Below are 18,606 nucleotides of genomic sequence, written 5' to 3'. Positions count from 1 at the left end.
GATGCTATAGAAACTGCATGCTTTTTGCAAGTCGTGTGGTTCTCCTGCCCAGCCTGCCACCAGTGGACTCTCCCCAGTATGTAAGGCCCCAGTAAAACCCCATGACTTGTATGGGGCTCTGGGTCTCTTCTTTGGCCTCTTGAACTTGGTGCCATCCCCACTGGAGTCAATAGGGGTTCAGCACAACAGATGTTCCTACTCTGTCTTTCAATCTAGAAGATTGACTCAAGGCAGCGAGCCTAGTTACTGGACAGTTTGTGGTTTCTTCTTAACTCCTCACATCTGCTCTTTCTCCCTTAGGGTTTACTATTTTTCTAAGCCTGGCTCTTCAGTCTTCCCTTTTCATAAGGTCTTTCTTCAATGTTTAAATTAGCTGAGGTTGGAATTTGTTGCTACAACCAGGCTGACACCCAGTCTAAGCAAATTGGTCTAACTCTTCTCTCTTGTTTGCAACAACTCAGTACTGGAAAGGTGATTATTTAATCTGAGTTGCCTTTCTTGAAATTTCTTACAAGGCAAAATAAGAACTTGCTGATGAAAAAGAATATAATTTCAAAGAGTCAGGGAGAGTTGATGAAACTTTCTAAAAATGGAATGGAACCCTTAAATGGGTTCAAAAAGCAAAAGGAGAGAATGCAATTTTAAAAGCCTTCATGTCAAAGCAAATGCCTCCAAACTCTGGCATGACAGACTCTGCTCAACTTCTGTTTCTCAACCAGTGGCAATCTTACCATTCAGCAGACATTAGCAATGTGTGCAGACATCGCAACTCGGGGAGGTGGGGGTGTGTTATCAGCATCTGTTAGGTGGAGGCAGGGATGCTGCAATGTGTGCAGACATCGCAACTCGGGGAGGTGGGGGCGTGTTATCAGCATCTGTTAGGTGGAGGCAGGGATGCTGCTAAATATCGTGCCACATACATGGCAGCACCCACAACAAAATATTATCTGATCCAAAATATCAATAGTGCCAAAGTTGAGAAATCTGCCTTACACCATTACCTCTCTTTAAATCATTTTTCGTAAATATTCCACAGAATTTGAGTAACTTTCCCATAGTCCATTTGGGAAAAGTATTTCCCAAATACTTTTTATAATTACTTCTGAGGCCCTATTTCTACCCTAATGTTAATAAAAGAGAAAAATCTCCTAACTCATCACTTAATATGATCCACCTAAGAACTACACAGATGGGAAAGAACTCAAAAGAGCAAATAAGCCAAAGGAATGAACATGTTCAAAGAGCTACAAAGGCCCAGGAGTGTCTAAGGGAATAACAAGACATCCAGGGCAAAAGAAAGCGTTGTGTGCATTGTCAAGAATTTTGGAAAATGAAGCTTAGAAGGAATGCTATGACCAGATTTCAAAATGTCTTAGACACCACAGCAATCTAGATTTTACTCTCTGAATAACAGCATTTTTAAAGAAATAGATTTTTAAGTGGCGTAGAGAAATATGTTGTTTCTTAGGAAAAACACACTGGTGATCATCTAACATGGGCAGAGCCTGGTGACAGGGAAGGCAGTTGGAAGACTGTTTCAATAGTACAAGATCTGGGGAGCAGCCAAAGGTGATGGTAATGTGGATGAAGAGCAAAGACCAGAGAAAGGTTGACACATATTCTCAGGATTTGTCATCCTCTCCCTGTAAAATGAGCATCATTTAGCACTGTGAAACATAAATTGAAGGCTATAAAAACTGTCTACATGAGTTAACACACCTGTATTCATTTCCAATGTGTATCAAAAGAAAAACATGGCAGCATATTTCAATGCATTAGAGAACTGAAGGCTCTACAATGAGAACGTATGCTATTTAAGTAATTTCTATATGACTTCCTATATATATATACATATATATATAAAGTTTATGATATTACCTGCTCCAGAACTTCTTTATAGGTAAAGGTTGCTTTAGTGTTTGTAACAGGACTGTCATAGATGATAGCAATCTTATCCCCTTTACCGTTTTCAATATGACGATCAATGGCATTGTAACAAATGTTAAGCATTCCTTCCACAAACCTGAAAAATAATTGAAAAGTAAAAGTGAATGATTGCTTTAAAAATATATTGTCACTTAACAAAGTTATTATATTTCTAGTTTGATAGAGCTGGCCTTAAAACAACGTTTCCTAGTGCATTCTATGACAAGTAATGATAGCTGTAAACTAAATATTTAAGATGGTACACAGTGTACTTTTTTATTTTAATAAACATGTATTTATTTTGATGTGCACTAAAAAAAGTACATACCTCACAATTACAGCTGGCAACTTTGTGGATTTTATTGCTTAGGATAAAACTAGAGTATAGAGCACCAAAATCAGGCTTTATACATAGATGAAATAAACTGTATGTAAGTGCAGTGCAGAGGCATCGGGGATTATGAAAGGGCAAATGGCAGATGTGTGACTGAAGTTTTGGTACCTGCTGCAAAAAGAAAAACTTACTGAAAAATTCTATTCTGCTTTGAAATATCTATATGTATTTTTTATTTCAGTTAAATGTGATGTTTTCAATTTCACAAAGAATATATAAGCTCTTTTCTGCATGTTTGAAATGTGTCATAATTTGAATAAAGAAGGGACATGCATATAAAATATTTATTTTTAAAAACCTTTGCAATTCAGTGCTTTTCATCTCTTAATTGATCAATGTTTTCCTTTGAAAACACAGAAATCATGTAGATACATGGAATAACTTTTTAAGGAACTATAACTCATTTTCCAAAAGAAAAGGCTTTACATATACCACATTTTTAGTAAAATGGGAATTAGAATAAAATATACAAGTATAGTAATGGTCCATTTCTTCCAATGTCAGACTACCAAATATAGTAACAATGCAAAATAACAGGAAAATATATTGAAGCAAGTAAAAAAGCTCTTGCTAAATAGCTGAATATCACTTTTAGGTATTCACTCAAAGAGCCCTGTGTGAAATGAAGCTTTGGATTAAAAGCAGCTATAGATACCGTGGCAGCATTAAAAAATAACAGCCACAGAGGCCAGGTACAGTGGCTCACACCTGTAATCCCAGTCCATGGGGTTGGGGACCCTGCTCTAGATGACACTCAAAACCCGTTGTTCTACTCTGTTTCATTTCCACTCATCCAACTTCACAACTCCAGCTGTACCGATTACAAAGTTTGCAGTTCCTTGAATTCAGTCAGCTTCCACTTCTGTGGCTGTCCTTCATTTTACCACCACCCTCCCCAAGTAGTTCTTAAGCCCTGTGTACCTGTGTACGTATCTCCACCATAGCACTTATCACATAGCTTAACTTAGAACATTGCTCCACTCAGATGTTTCCTTCATTACACTGTAATCTACCTGAATGCAGAGACAATGTCATATTCTTCTTGTAGTCTTACAAAGAGTCTTAAAGACTACAAGAAGAATATGACACTCTTTTAGATCCTAAGATCACGAGGAGAATATATACAGCACTTGCCGTGTATTAGTCATTCAATATTTGTTTGATGAATGAATGAATGAGAATATGAGTAAACTTTCAAGAAGCATAGGATTTAGAACCCAGACAGGGTAACTAGGGAAGTTTTTACTCTCCATTTTAAAGTCAAGAGAATAGAGATAAGAATCATACCCAGGACGCGTGGTTAGGAATTGGAGAAAGCCATCCCTGAAAACCAAGTCTAGATGTCTAAACTGGTGTTATAGTTGGCAACATTATAGTCACTCATTCACTTATAGATGATTTTATATTTTCCTCTGCTCCAGTTCATTGCTTCTTTTCTCTGTCACCTGCATTCTGCTGTTGAGCCCATCCCTGAGTTTCCATTTTCATTATTGTATTTTTTAGTCCTAAAATTTCCATTTGGTTACTTTTTATATATTTCACTTCTTTGCTGACGATTTCTACTTAGTTGTGGAAACTTTGTAAAAAAAATTGTTTTGAGTGTGTTCATAATTTTTCACTGAAGCACTTTTATGATGGCTGTTTTAAAATACTTGTCAGGTAATTCCAAACTCTGTATCATCTAAGTGCTGGCACCCACTGATTGTTTTTCTTATTCGGAGTGAAATGTTCCTGATTCTTGCATAACACATAATTTTTGGATCTTTGTATAATGAGTAAATCATATCTAGACACCTCAGGTCTTATATTACAAGACTCTGCAGATTATTAAATAATCTGATTTAACATACGCTCTTTGGGTGATGCTTATGCTGGAAGCCCGGACTCCACCAATAAGCAATATATGCATGTCACAAAGCTGTACTTGTACCCTCTAAATCTATAAAAATAAAAATTAAAAAATAAACAAAAATAATAATCTGATTTAAATCTTCTGTTTTACCAGGTCTTCTCTGACACTGTACTGGTGGGCAGGGAGCCACCTCATTACTACCAGGCACAGGTGTAAGTCCCGATTAATCTCCAGGTTTCCTTGACACCACTTCAGCTGGGGGATGGCTCATGAATGATGGGTCACGGTAATAATTCAGGCTCCCAAGAGCTTTTTATAACACCATCCTAGGTGAAAGGAGAAGGGCACTTTGTGAGTGCTCCCCCATACCCTTCATGTCCTCCCACGTGGCTGGGTGGGAGGACCTCCTTACCTTCTTACCGTAGCCAGAATGAAAGTTTCAGCTCCCCACATAAACTAATCTGACCCCACCAAGGGAGGAGTCAATGTTTGGGGCACCTTGGTACGCCCTGGCAAGAGCAGAAGTCTAGACTCTCCACCAGGTCTTTACTGGTAAGGATGAAATTGAGGCCACAGTATTTTTCTGGAGTGTTTGGCTGGATTAGGACAGCCCTCACCTAAAAGTTTTCTGTCTTGCTATGCTGTCCCTTTCTTGGTTCTGTAGCCAGGGAGAGAAAGCTTTTATTGGGGCTTTTTAAAATCTGTTCCTATTGGTGCTTCTGGGTTGCCAGCTTCTTAAAAACCCAGTGTGGATTACAAAAAGAAAGAAAAACAGAACCCAGGGAACTCATTGCCATGCCATTCCTCACATCGCTAAATTTGCTAGCTGGTTGACCTTCTCTCTACCTTTCAGAGTCTTCTTATGTGTGTTTGATATACAATGTCCTAGGTTTTTTATTGTATTTAGAAGGAAGTATATTTTCTCTGTCTTGTCTTCAAAACAGAAGTCTCTAAATAACACTTATCAATCTTTTACTCTAGTCCAAGACTTCAAGTCAAATATGTTAACAAATTTAATTTTAAAAAACCTTTCCCTATGAAGCAGGTGTTATTATTAATCCCATTTTACATACAAGGAAACTCATGACAGCAACTTGCTCACAGCAGTCTGATTACAGAAGAAAGCCCTTAAACATACAACATACTTCTATAAACAATACTCAAAAAACTTGAACTTGGAATTTTTTTCAATTGTTGGCAACTTTAGAGTAGTTTAATATTGAAAATATTAACACCCTAGGATTTTCTTTTTTAAAACTACCTTTAGACAATTTTTTTTTAAAGTAAGAGTACCTTTTGGAGGAGGCAATATTAAGATCCAAATGAGGGTAGGCTCTGCAGGCAATATTATGCAGAACTGCTGCAGGAGACAGCAAATCAGCATGGTCCAGAGGCAGTTACAGGTAATGAATCTACCAATATAAATTGGCTAAGCTTAGAGACTGGTTTACCGTGGCTGACTAGACCAAGTGACCTGCGAGAAGCCTCCTAGCTCAAAGATTTGATTATTCTACTATGACGAGTTTCTTGTTTTATTTTAAATCAAATCATTTCAGTAAAGGTCAATTGAATGCCTTCTATGTGCTGACTCTTCACCGTTCCTTGTAAATACGTGGACAGGTTTTAAATGGTTTGTCTCCCCAGATTATAACAGTAACTAATGCTCACTGTAAAAATACTAAAAAATATACTTTAGAGTATTTTCTACTCTTTCTATATACAAACATACTTATTATATAGTTTAATCGTTTGCCTCTGTATTGAGGATAGCAATACTAGTTTTTCCCAAGGGCCTGAGGAATTCTCAAAAATTATGGTAATTATGGCATAATATTCCATTCAATGAATGGCTGTTCAATAATAAAATTAATCCTGTGTTGTTACTAATTGCTTTTCACAACATTGTCATTATTTTAAATGATCCTAGGATGATGTTTCTTGCAGACAAATATTGGTCACACTGCTTTCTAATTACATTAGCAGGCTAGCTTCCTACAATCAAACACATGCACATTAAAACTGAATAATCAAATTGCTTTCTGGAAATACTGAATTAATCTATATTATCATCAGTACTCCCTGAATCTAACATGAGCATCTAACTCCTCTCAATGCAGATGACTCTCAATCTTCTCCAGTTTTTTTTTGTTTGTTTTTGTTTTGTTTTGTTTTGTTTTGTTTGTGAGATACAGTCTTGCTCTGTTGCCAGGCTGGAATGCAGTGGCATGATCTCAGCTCACTGCAACCTCCGCCTCCCAGGTTCAAGCAATTCTCCTGCCTCAGCCTTCTGGGACTACAGGTGTGCACCACCAAACCCAGCTTTATTTATTTATTTATTTATTTATTTTTGTTTTAGCAGAAATGGGGTTTCACCATGTTGGCAAGTATGGTCTCGATCTCTTGACCTGGTGATCTGCCCGCCTTGGCCTCCCAAAGTGGTAGTATTACAGACATGAGCCACCATACACAGCCAATCTTCTCCAATTTGAAAAGTGAAACAGTTTCAATTTTGGTTTCTTTGGTTACTAGTATTAAGCCACACATATCCTCCCCCACATATGTTCCTCACACCCTCACCTGCGCCCATGCTCATGCACAGACATCACAGAAACTTTTCTGGGCCTAGAGTGTAACTTTCTGAGATGGGAGGGGTTTCTCCATAGAGGATCCTGTACAAGATTTAAGACTCGTGGAACACGAACAGGGCTCTATATGACTTCTGGAAAGTCTAGAAATCCTCTCTCATTGCCTCTTCTTCCTCAAACAGTGATAGGAAGAAGGATTTTAGTAACCAAAACCTCCATTAACTTACAAGTGAAAAAGGATCTTTATTCAGATTCTGAAATGTACTTCACTCAACTACCTATATATTGACAGTCAGTTGAGCACATGTGTGTATATATGTGTGTATATATATGCAAGAGTATGTGTGTGTGTGTGTGTGTGCATAAAATAGAAGAGAACATAAAGCCAGGGTATGGGGAGAGCATAATTTCGACATATTTAACAAGAGAAAGACATATTTGCAATATTTAAAGTGTTTGTACAATTAGTAAGAAGAAACTTACAAATCCAATAGGGAAACAATTTCAGCATGATATCCACTGATGAAAACAAAATAAAAATGACCAGTAAATGTAAACAAAAAAGATGCTCAACCTTATTAACAGTCAAGAAAATTAACATTCAAATTATAAGATGTCATTTGCCCCTCTGGATTGATATAAAAACATTATGCATAGTTATAGTGAGAGTGAAGAGAAAACAGCATTCTTGTATAGTGTTGGTGAGCAAATAAATTTGTTCAGCAACTTAGGAGGGCTCAAAATCAGTATCTATCAACATTTTAAATACATATTGTGCATCATTAAAAGGAATGCAATATATATGTGATATATACATATATCAATATGAAACAATGTCCAAAATTAGTTTTTTAGACAGCCAGAGCAAGTTGTCTGTGTGTTTATCTACGTTTTGCATTATATAAGTGCACAAGCAGTATGGAAACATGCTTAAGAAAATAATAGTGGTAAACTCCAGGTAAGAGAAAAATTGGAGGGCAGTGATAGAAAGGGGATAGTCTACATTTTTATGTAATAAAACTTCTGAGTTATTTAAGCATGTGTGTACATACTGAATGGGTGATTTAAATATTTTTAAATAAAAATACAAATTTTAATGGTCTACCTTGCTTAGTTTTTGGTTTAACTGACTCATCAACTTAATAGTCAGCATAATTATGATCAAATAAAAATATTTAAGTAAAAATATAAGTTTAAATTTTTCTTCTGGTAAAAAGAAGGATTTCTTCCACTTATAACAACATCTAAACTCAGTTTTATGAAACTAAAATCTGGGCCATAAAAATTCTGCTTCTGCTTTTTATTTTTTCAACAAAATCAACCTCAAACAGCTGAAAAGTCAATAATAAATGGCTACACAGAACCTTCAGATCACAAAGAGAAAGATGCTATCAATCATCATTCCTGCTGTCCACCATGATTTTGGTTGCCTTCCTTCTAGGCATTTGTAAGACTGCACTTTCATACCCAGTTGAAATGAGGCATGGCCATGTCGCTTTCTGTAGCCCAGGGACTCACAGGAGAAGGAATGCAAGCAAAGTAGTCTCCAAAAGCCAGTGGGTACTTACTACACATCCTCCTCCCTGCCTCCCTGCCTCAAAGGCCAATGACATCCCACATGTTGACTGTACTTTCAGCCTATATCTGTGAGTGAGGATGGATGGCCTGGGGCAAATCTTCCTAATAACCCAAGATCAATTTGTCGGATGAGCGAGAAATATCTGGGCTATGATGTACTAGGAAGATTTGGGTGTTGTTTATTTCTGCAGCATATCCTAGGTTATTCTGACTGATATAAAATTCTTAAGATCTATCAGTTTCAGCAAATTCAAATAAACTTTGAAATTGTCATATTTCATAATTTAAGAGGCAGAGGGATACATTCCAGGGCAAATGAAATGGGAAGAATCTCAGCTCCTGTAAATAAATAGTCACTACAGAAATGTTAGATGTCCTGGTAAAGAAGTCAAAGATGCACCTGCATCATGTGAGCTCTCAGAGACAGGATTGAAGGCCTCCCCAAAGTCATCTGTAAAGAAGATAGCTTTTAAAATTCCTTCTGGACTTCTTATTTTACATAATTTTCTATTTTCCCCTATAATCACACCTGTGAATAGCCACTGCACTCCAGTCTGGGCAACATGGCGAGACCCCATCTCAAAAAAAAAAAAAAAAAAAGGTACTTTTGTATTTGTCCTTGCCCTTTGCTCATTAATGCCTGCTAACTCACATCCAGCATAAAAGCCTGGACTCAGCCCTTTGAGAGAATCTTGCTTGAATCTGATTTGATCTCTTCTTCACCTTAGCCTACCCTGAGTCTTCTCTGTCTTTTCAAATATAAACTTCACCCATTCTATGTTTGACTGTGGCCTTGTTTATCAAATACGTGAGACTGAGGAATGTGTTTGGTTCACACATGGAGCTAAGTCAGTGAATGTATGTGGGTGTCTGAAGGGGTTTTAAGAGGCAGGGAGCCTGTCCTCCACAGTCTTGATCTCTGGGTGCCAGAAGTGGCTTGTAGCAAATGTTCACATGATGATTCTTCTCTTCCCATCAATTTTTTCATCACTGCCAATTTCCATCTTTCCCTTTTCTGAGAGCTAAACTGTTTTAATTTAAATATGTATTTACTATTCAAATATTATAAAAGGGAATAAGACTGATATTGGAAAAAAGTCTTCTTTCAGAGGGAATGATAGCATTTTCTCAGAGAGTAACTGATAGCTTCTAATCTACAAATTTGGTTACTGAGCTACAGAAAGTTAAATTAGTAAAATCTAAGATGTTTCTTTCAACTCCACTATCCTCTCCCATTCCAAGAACAAAGCTTAATATATTTTTAGCAGTGTGGCCTATAATATGAAATTCTCAAAAAGTGCCATATTGCACTTTGTATGAAATAACTGTTGAAATCTTCCTCCAACACAACCATATTTAGTAGTCATAATGTTGCAACTTTATCTGTGCTCTCAGTCACTGATTTCTTCACTTTGCATATATTTATTACTAAATTACTGAAAAGTTCAGGTTTATATTTACTTTCTCTTATAAGCTTCCTTCTTAGAATAACATTACAATTTATTTCCTTGATGACCTCCCATATACATGGGTCTTTATCACAATTTATAAATAAATAAACAATAAAACAAAAGCACTTCAGGCTCTTTCTCTAAAGTTAAATCAACCAAAGTCAACGTATTGGAAACAATTCAAAGATGAAGGCTACATTTGATTATCTATATATTTAAAAAGGTGAATATATAATCTTTATAAAAAATAATTCATTATCTCATAAGAAGACTACAACAGATTAGAGTCCCAAATATTAACTATAATAATTTTTCTATTCAAAAGTGTTTATATTGAATAAATTTCATAATAATGTTCTGTTAATTAGACCAGAGACTGTGAAGGAAGGGGAAAAAATTGTAACTGGGAACATGTTCTCTACTCTCAAAAGGAAGACTGGTTTGCAATAACTATGATAAGAAGCAAAATGTGGCAAATTTCCTGACAGAGGTACAAAGTAAGCATGACGAAAGCACAGAATTAGAAAGAGATTAATTCTAAACTAGGGAATGTAGTAAGGAGCTGATGGGTGTGAAAAGGAATGTAGTAGAGTGTTAAGGCCTGACCTTTGAGGCCAACAGACTAGAGTTCGAATCTTAGCCATATCATTTGCTAGTTATTTATATGACTGTAGACAAATTAACATGTCTATGCCTTTCTTTTTTCATCTATAAATATCAGGGGAAAATTTTTTAAAGAACTTTATCAAGACAATGCTATGAGCATTTAACACAAATTAACTCACTTAATCTTCGTAAGGACTCTGTGAGGTAAATACAGTAGGTCTTCATTTAACATCATCAATAGCTTTTAGGAAATGGAGACTTTAAGCAAAACGATATATAAGGAAACCAGTTTCTCCATAGGCTAATTGTTATAAACAAGTGTTAAGTTCCTAGGGCGTATTTCTAGTCACATAAACATCATCAAACTTCTAAATAAGGACCCAAAACACTTCTAATATTAAACACTGAAATAAATGTGAGCTATCCATACATTTAAGAAAGATAAATAAGAACAGCTAAGAGCATTATTTACCGAATTATTCAGCTCAGGGTTGTGGGTGGCCGGAGCCTGTCTCAGCAACTCAGGGCACAGGGCAGGAACCAGCCCCAGACAGGACACCATCCTATCGCAGGGCACAGTCACACACACACACACACTCACACACACACATACACACACACTCTCTCTCTCACTCATACTGGGACCATTTAGATATACCAATTCACCTTATGTGAACATCTTTAGGATGTGGGAGGAAACCAGAGTCCCCTGAATAATCCCACTCATACATGGGGAGAACATGCAAACAGCACACACAGACAGTGGCCCTGCCCAATAATTGGTCTTTTTTTTTTTTTTTCCACATCAATGTTACAAGAAAACAAAGTTGAAAAAAATGCTGTTATTCAAGGACCTCTGACATCCAATAATCCTCTTTTACATATGAGGAAATTGAGGCAGAGACAAGTTTCCCACCTGAGGTCCACACACAATGAATGACACACTGGTATTAGGTGTTAGTCAGGCTCTGAGGCTCAACTATTCTGTGTTAATGTATCACTGTGAGAGTGTTCCATGCCTTCTATGATCATAATTTTATACACATTTTATTGGCTCCTTTCAATAACCCCATCAGACAATTTCTACTATCACACACATTAGCAGATGAGCAGACTGGCTAAGGTGAGTTAAGAAGGCATAGCTGTGCGGCCACAGGTAGAATGGGCAGGAGCAGGACACCAGTGGAAGGTGATCATTTATAGTGTTTTGAAACAATGAAGTGTGTTGCGATAACAAAGATGGAAGCAGGGAGGTGTTTGAGAAATATGGAATACTGTAAAGGGAAATTTTAGAGGCAAACAGGAAAAGAGCAAAGAAAACCAAAGAAACCAGAGTTTTACGGTTGGGGTCAGCAAACTCCAACTCACATGCCAAACTGATCCACTATGTGTTTGTGCAAAGAAAACGTTATTGGAACACACAACTGATTGTGTGTATTCTCTGTGGCTGTTCTTGGTCTACAACAGCAGAACTGAGAGGTTGCAATGGAACTAGTCTGGCCTGCAAAGCCACGTATATTCAATCTGGTCCTTAAAAGAAAAGCTTTCCCACTCCCTTCTCTAGAGCAGCCCTGTCTAGTAATTTCTGTGACAATGGAAATGTTCTCTGTCTCTACTGCTCAGTAGGGTAACGACTAGCCACATGTGTCTAAGTAAATTTAAATTAACTAAAACACAAGAAAATTTAAAATTGAGTTCCTCCACCATAGTAGCAATCATGTGAGTGCTCAATAGCCACATTTGGCTAATGCAACTGAGAAACTGATTTTTAAAGTTTAATTAAATTAAACAACTTTAAACTTCTACTATAAAGACACATGTACACATATGTTTACTGCAGCACTTTTCACAATAGCAAAGACTTGGAACCAACCCAAATGTCCATCAGTGATGGACTGGATAAAGAAAAGGTGGCACATATACACCATGGAATACTATGCAGCCATAAAAAAGGATCAGTTCATGTCCTTTGCAGGGACATGAATGAAGCTGGAAACCGTCATTCTCAGCAGCTAATACAGGAACAGAAAACCGAACACTGCATGTTCTCACTCAAAAGCGGGAGTTGAACAATGAGAATATATGGGCACAGGGAGGGGAACATCACACACTGGGGCCTGTCAGGGGGTGAGGGACAAGGGGAAGAAGAGCATTAGGAGAAATACCTAATGTAGATGACTGGTTGATGGGTGCAGCAAACCACCATGGCACATGTATACCTATGTAACAAGCCTACACATTCTGTGCATGTATCCCAGAACTTAAAGTATAATAATAACACAGAAGAAAAAGAAAACGGTATGCGTACATGTCGGCTTTTAAGTATCTGGGTTCTTTTTTGTGTAATTTTGTGTCCTCCCAGACTCTCTGCTTTCTGTAGGCAGGGACCACGTGCTAGTTCATTAATGGCACACAACAAATGCTCAATGATTATTTAAAAATAAAAGCTTGTAAGTCTGAATAAATGTGAAATGTAATATACTCTCCTGACACATTCTCCTTACAAATTCTCTGTTGACACATTCTCTTCTGACAAATAATAAAAAGAGTCTTATAAGGTAAATAGTCAGTGCTCAGCAAAAACAATGACTAACTCAAAAGACTACTGTTGCACAGAAACAGAGCAGGCTTTAAGTATTTTTAAGAGGGCAACATTTTACTTTCTTCACACAGTGATATCCTATCTAAATTACAGATACTTGGCCTTGGGAAGTATCAACTGACTGTTCCAGGAAACTCTCCAAATTGGGTAATTGCTTACTTGGAACAGAATAATAGCTGTATGTTAATTTACCGCTAGGGATATTGTTTTTGTAAAAGTACTTGGAAAGCACATCTCTCCATAGCACAGATAATTATCTTAGCAGAGAAACCCGATGCAAAGACAGAGGCATTCCTTAGTCCCACTGATCCTTTCTACATGAGTAGGTATACTCAGAATCTGGTCCCATCACACCATCTCTAGCCAGACTGTCCCATCTCGACATGAAAGGACAACGTAGGCATCTTTAGCCCTGCCAGATCACCTCGGATTAAAACTAGGTGACTTGCCAATGGTGAGAATTGCAGCCCACAGGAAAAAGAATAGAAAGAAAAGCTTTCAGGAAATCAGTGCCTGGTTATCTGAACTGAATCCACTGTCAATGAAGAGAAAAGTCATAAATGAATGATCTTAAAGATTCTCCGGTTGTGAGTCATGCCTGACAATAAATCCAAAGAAGTTAAGGATACCTTTTATCTTGTTTATTTGTATTCTACAGGAACATGCAGGAAAAAACAATAAGTGAAAGGACATAGGATTTGGTTTAATCTAAAAAAGTGGAAAATGTAAAATGATAATTAATTAGATTAATATTAAGGGTCAAAGTAAAAAATAAAAACATTTAGGTTTCAAAGCATAAGTATATTAAGTTCCAATACAGTGCTAATAACATAAACTTAAAAGTACAGTTTTTAAAGGAAAGCACGCTTCATCAGTCAGTCCTTTTCATGCTTAACACTTAGGGACTCTCTTAGGAACAGTGATCCCCAATCAACCAATTCCGAAATGTCATGATGAACTTGTAAAGAACAAAACTCCAAACAAGAGCAGGTTCCTAGAAACCAGACCCACAATCCAGGATGTCCCCAGGGTCACAAGTAGGTAACTTTAAAGAAACCTCAGAATTATCCAGAGCACCAAGAGGGAGTGGAATGGAGGGTGTACTCTCCCTAATGACAGCTAGTACTTGTTGGAAAAAAACAGAAGCCTGTATTCCTGATGATAACAATAATGAAATGATGAACAAAGAAGGAAATGAGGAGAAGGAGAAGAAAGAGAAAGAGCAGCAGCAGCACCATGCAGGGGAGGAGGACCCCAACTAGCTGACGTGGTGTTAACGCTGCTCTTTTTAAGGAGAAATGGGAGGAAGAGAGGAGGGAAATAGACAAGGATTGACATTAATGTTCTCTAAACCTGAGGACTTTAGGACCATACATTTTTTCATTTTTGTCATATTACATCTTTATCTTAACTATCCATTTCTTTCTCTTTCAGCTTATAACTCATGCAAAAATGACACGCTGTAATGTTCTGATGAAATGCTCCTCTACAGTGGAGGCTCCTAGAAGGCAGAGAGCATATTCATTAACTCATTCTGCTCAACACTTAGCTCATGTCCATGGGGAGATGTTGAATACTAGCTCTTATTAAAGAGAGGGAATACAATCAATCATTTTAGAATGTCCAAAAAGCACTTTTCCTTTCCATCGAGACTTACAAATTATTCTAAGATTGTTTCTGTAAATACCATGTAATTGGGAGAGATACACAGGGAGCATCAATTGTGTCTGTAATGTTTTACTGCTTATGATAAAAAGCTCTGAAGCAAATGTGACAAAATACTAAGATTTCACAAAATTCAGTGTTGAGTGTCCTCTAAGTTATTCTCTTTAGTCTTCAAATATTTCATAAGGAAAAAGATGGTAGGAACTTACAATATTTATTTATTTTTTTCTTTGGAGAATGGCTGGATAACATACATTGAAATCTGCTAAGAATTCACCAGAAGGAAGGAAAGAGAAACACACACACACAGACACACACACACACGCACACACACACAGAGAGAGAGAGAGAGAGAGAGAGAGAGAGAGAGGAAAAAAATATCCTTGGAATGCCAAGCCCAAAGATGAAAGTCTATCTGCCTATTTACAATAGCAAATAAAGACAAAACATCTAAATGCCAATATGAAAAGATTAAGAAATACTTATATATTCACCCAATGTGTTAAATATTCTGTGTACATTAAAAATAATGAATTAGAAAAATGGAAAAAACACTTCTTACAAGGGGAAAAAAAGAGCTGCCAAATAATATGGATAGATAGTACAATTCCATTTCTCTATAAGAACAGAAATAGAGATCCAGGGGGTCAAACAGATTGACAGACATAGATTCTTGATTTTTCAAAGGCATGACACCTACACATAAAATATAAATACATAAATGCAAAAACTGGTGAATCTGAATAAGACCTATAGCTTAGTTCATTGCATTATGCCAATGATTTTAATAATGTACTATAGTTATATAAGATGTTATTACTGGGGGAAGCTGGGTTATGGATACAAATGAACTCTTTGCATTATTTTTGCAACTTCTTGTAAGCCTATAATTATTTCAAAAAAAAAACAAAAACAAAAACACTGAAGGGAACTATGCCTAATATATCAAGATATTTGACTTTCCTGCATTTACCTAATTAAAATTTAAAGTAATTCCTATTTTTACAGTGGGAAAAAAGTCATAAACCCATATTTTAATCAGAATTCTTTTTTTTTTTTTTTTTTTTTTTTTTTTGGTGGCGGTGGGGACAGCATGTCGCTCTGTCATCCAGGCTGGAGTGTGCAGCAGTGCGATCTCAGCTCACTGCAATCTCTATCTCCCAGGTTCAAGCGATTCTCCTGCCTCAGCCTCCTGAGTAGCTGAGACAACAGGCATGAGCCACCGTGCCTGGCTAACTTTTTTGGAGTAGAGATGGGGTTTCACCATGTTGGTCAGTACGGTTTCGAACTCCTGACCTCAAATGATCCGCTTACCTCGGCCTCAAAAAGTGCTGGGATTACAGCCGTGAGTCACCACATCTGACTCAGAATTATTTCTGAATAAATAAATGCCAATGAAAGTAATTTAAATGTAAGTCTCAATCCTAGGCCTTGCATTTATAAAACCTCTCCCTTGATAATTAAATCACACTACATCTCCATCTAGCATCCAACCTATACCTTGCACCCAAAAAAAAATCTTAAACACACAGACACAAACATAACATAGACATAGCCACAAAGATAAATCCAACTACACTAACTAGACACCATTGGACATAACTTTAATGCTAAGTAAAACATAAAATTTTTATCCTTTTTTTCTAGCCTTATCCTCAAAATAATCTGAGAACAATGTTACGAAGTACACCTTTATTTTATCTTTGTCAATTACCCCACTATCTGTAACCACATTCCTAGATGAAACTTTTTCCATTAACATTTTGATAATTTGAAACTTGAATACAGTGCAGCCTGCTCAATTATCTAAGAGTTCATTATCTAGCTGGTGCTAAGGAAACCCATTATCTCCCTTTATTCTCTCTTTTCTGATTTGTCTTTGCCTTGCCTTCCTACTTGTTATCACCTCTAACAAAAAATGAGAGGCCGCACAAAGGGATAAAATTAAAATTAGTTGTGTTTTTTTAATCTATTAAAGGATTCATTAGTTAGAAAATGGCCACTGTTCACCAAAATGGAACACTGTGTGCTCTAGTTTTTCACACCTCAACAATCAAAGGCAATTAAGAGTAGAACTCATTGTAAAATAAAATGGATTTTATTACTCTTATTTTCAGAAAATAATAACTAGATAATCCATATCACTTGTTATTACTCTTCTTTTATTGAACAGGAAAATGAATGCTATTTCACTGTAAGCAAAATGCCCTTTTTCCTCGCTTGATGTATAGCATTGTTTTTCAGAGTAAAAACTCTATCTGTAATCTCATCTAGCTCCTGGAATAGTGCCTGGTCCAGAGAGGTCATTCAATAAATATTGGATGAATGAACAAAATAAAGAAGAAACAAATGCATTAACAAATGAATAAACTCCAGAGCTAAAAACAAAATAAAACCTACCTTTATAAATATAAAAGGCTAACAAACATATGTGTGTATGTATATATGTATGTATACATGGCTTGTTCTTAAATCTGTAACACTGGTATTATGAGGGTAAAATAGGATTAATTGGGGAGGAAACATGACACAATGAGAAGCTGATACACTCTCAAGCATAGTAAGTCTGTTTTCTCATCCTAGATCTGTTATCTCTGCATGGCAAGTGAGCATTAGCAAGTTACTTAACTTTCCTTAAATTCTTAAGAACTCACGCTTTTAAGAAGTTAAATAACTATGGTAAGAGGTGATGCTGTCGTTATGCACCAATATGTTTTGTATCCTGTAACACTTCAACACACACAAACACACACATACACAGGAATACACACTCAAAGTAAAATCATCTTTTAAAATTTAAAAGATTTTGATCTAAGAGTAGTATTGTACTATTTCCATCAAATATTGTCTTTGAAATAACTATTTAATTTTTTTTTTTTTTTTGAGACGGAGTCTGGCTCTGTTGCCCAGGCTGGAGTGCAGTGGCCGGATCTCAGCTCACTGCAAGTCCCGCCTCCCGGGTTCACGCCATTCTCCTGCCTCAGCCTCCCGAGTAGCTGGGAGTACAGGTGCCCGCCACCTCGCCCAGCTAATTTTTTTAAAAACCCTCCTTATTAAAGGTTTTTTTAATAAAGATAAATTTGAAAATTAATATTTTTATAAATTAAGTAAACCAAGGTAAGAGAAAATTTCATCAAATTAGGTCTACTAAGCCTGTAATTACAAATTACATTTTCAGACAGCTCTTGAAATATTTGAGCGATGTAAAAAGATGCTTATGCTAGACATATGTAGATCTTGAGAAGTCAAGACCCAATATTTTTAAATAATAATAAAAATAATAAAATCAGTGTTACATTTTTCTAAAATTCAAGCTTTTAACAGATCAAGATAGGCTTTTACTCTAATATATTAAAATTTTGTCATAATTTATGATGATAATATAAATGCATTCTAATTCGAAAATTTTTATATGATTGCTATCACTTTTTCATTCTGTGACTTTAGTTTTCTTAACATATTTACTAAAAGATGACAATCTGATAACATAATATCAACCCAATTCTTAATCTGAAATCCTTGGAATCTCATATGTGCCTAAGAGGCAACCTTTCCAGTTCATTCTCATATAGGTAGAGTCACCCCTCCATATCCACAGGTTCCACATGCACAGGTTCAACCAACCGTGAATCAAAAATATTTGGGAAAAATTAATTTTAAATAACAATATAATAATTAAAAAATACAAATTTTAAAAATGCAGTACACCAGTTATTTACATAGCACTTACATTGTTTTAGGTATTACAAGTAATCTAAAGATGCTTTAAAGTATATAGGAGCATGTGCGTAGGTTATATGCAAATATTACACTATTTTATATAAGGGATTTGAGCATCTGCAGATCGTGGTATCTGCAGGGAGTGGGTGGTGTTCTGGAACCAATCCCCCACATAGGTGAAGTATTTCCCGATTTTCCCTATAGTCTTGATAAATGGAAACCCGTGG

At 36.4% G+C, this 18,606-nt stretch overlaps 1 protein-coding gene across 1 annotated transcript in view; it reads right to left on the bottom strand.

Moving 5' to 3' along the window:
• The window catches only part of ACSS3 (acyl-CoA synthetase short-chain family member 3), a 190,386-nt gene that overhangs the window by 158,670 nt on the left and 13,110 nt on the right, over nt 1-18,606 (bottom strand). The window contains exon 2 of the mRNA XM_011994395.1: nt 1,879-2,023. Coding sequence (XP_011849785.1) covers nt 1,879-2,023 — 145 coding nt within the window. The remainder of the gene's footprint in view (nt 1-1,878; nt 2,024-18,606) is intronic.

The sequence above is a fragment of the Mandrillus leucophaeus genome, unplaced genomic scaffold (genome assembly GCF_000951045.1).
Source record: "Mandrillus leucophaeus isolate KB7577 unplaced genomic scaffold, Mleu.le_1.0 Scaffold455, whole genome shotgun sequence".
NCBI lineage: Eukaryota > Metazoa > Chordata > Mammalia > Primates > Cercopithecidae > Mandrillus > Mandrillus leucophaeus.
Note: the sequence above shows the minus strand (reverse complement) of the source record. Positions and strands in the feature narration are given on the sequence as shown.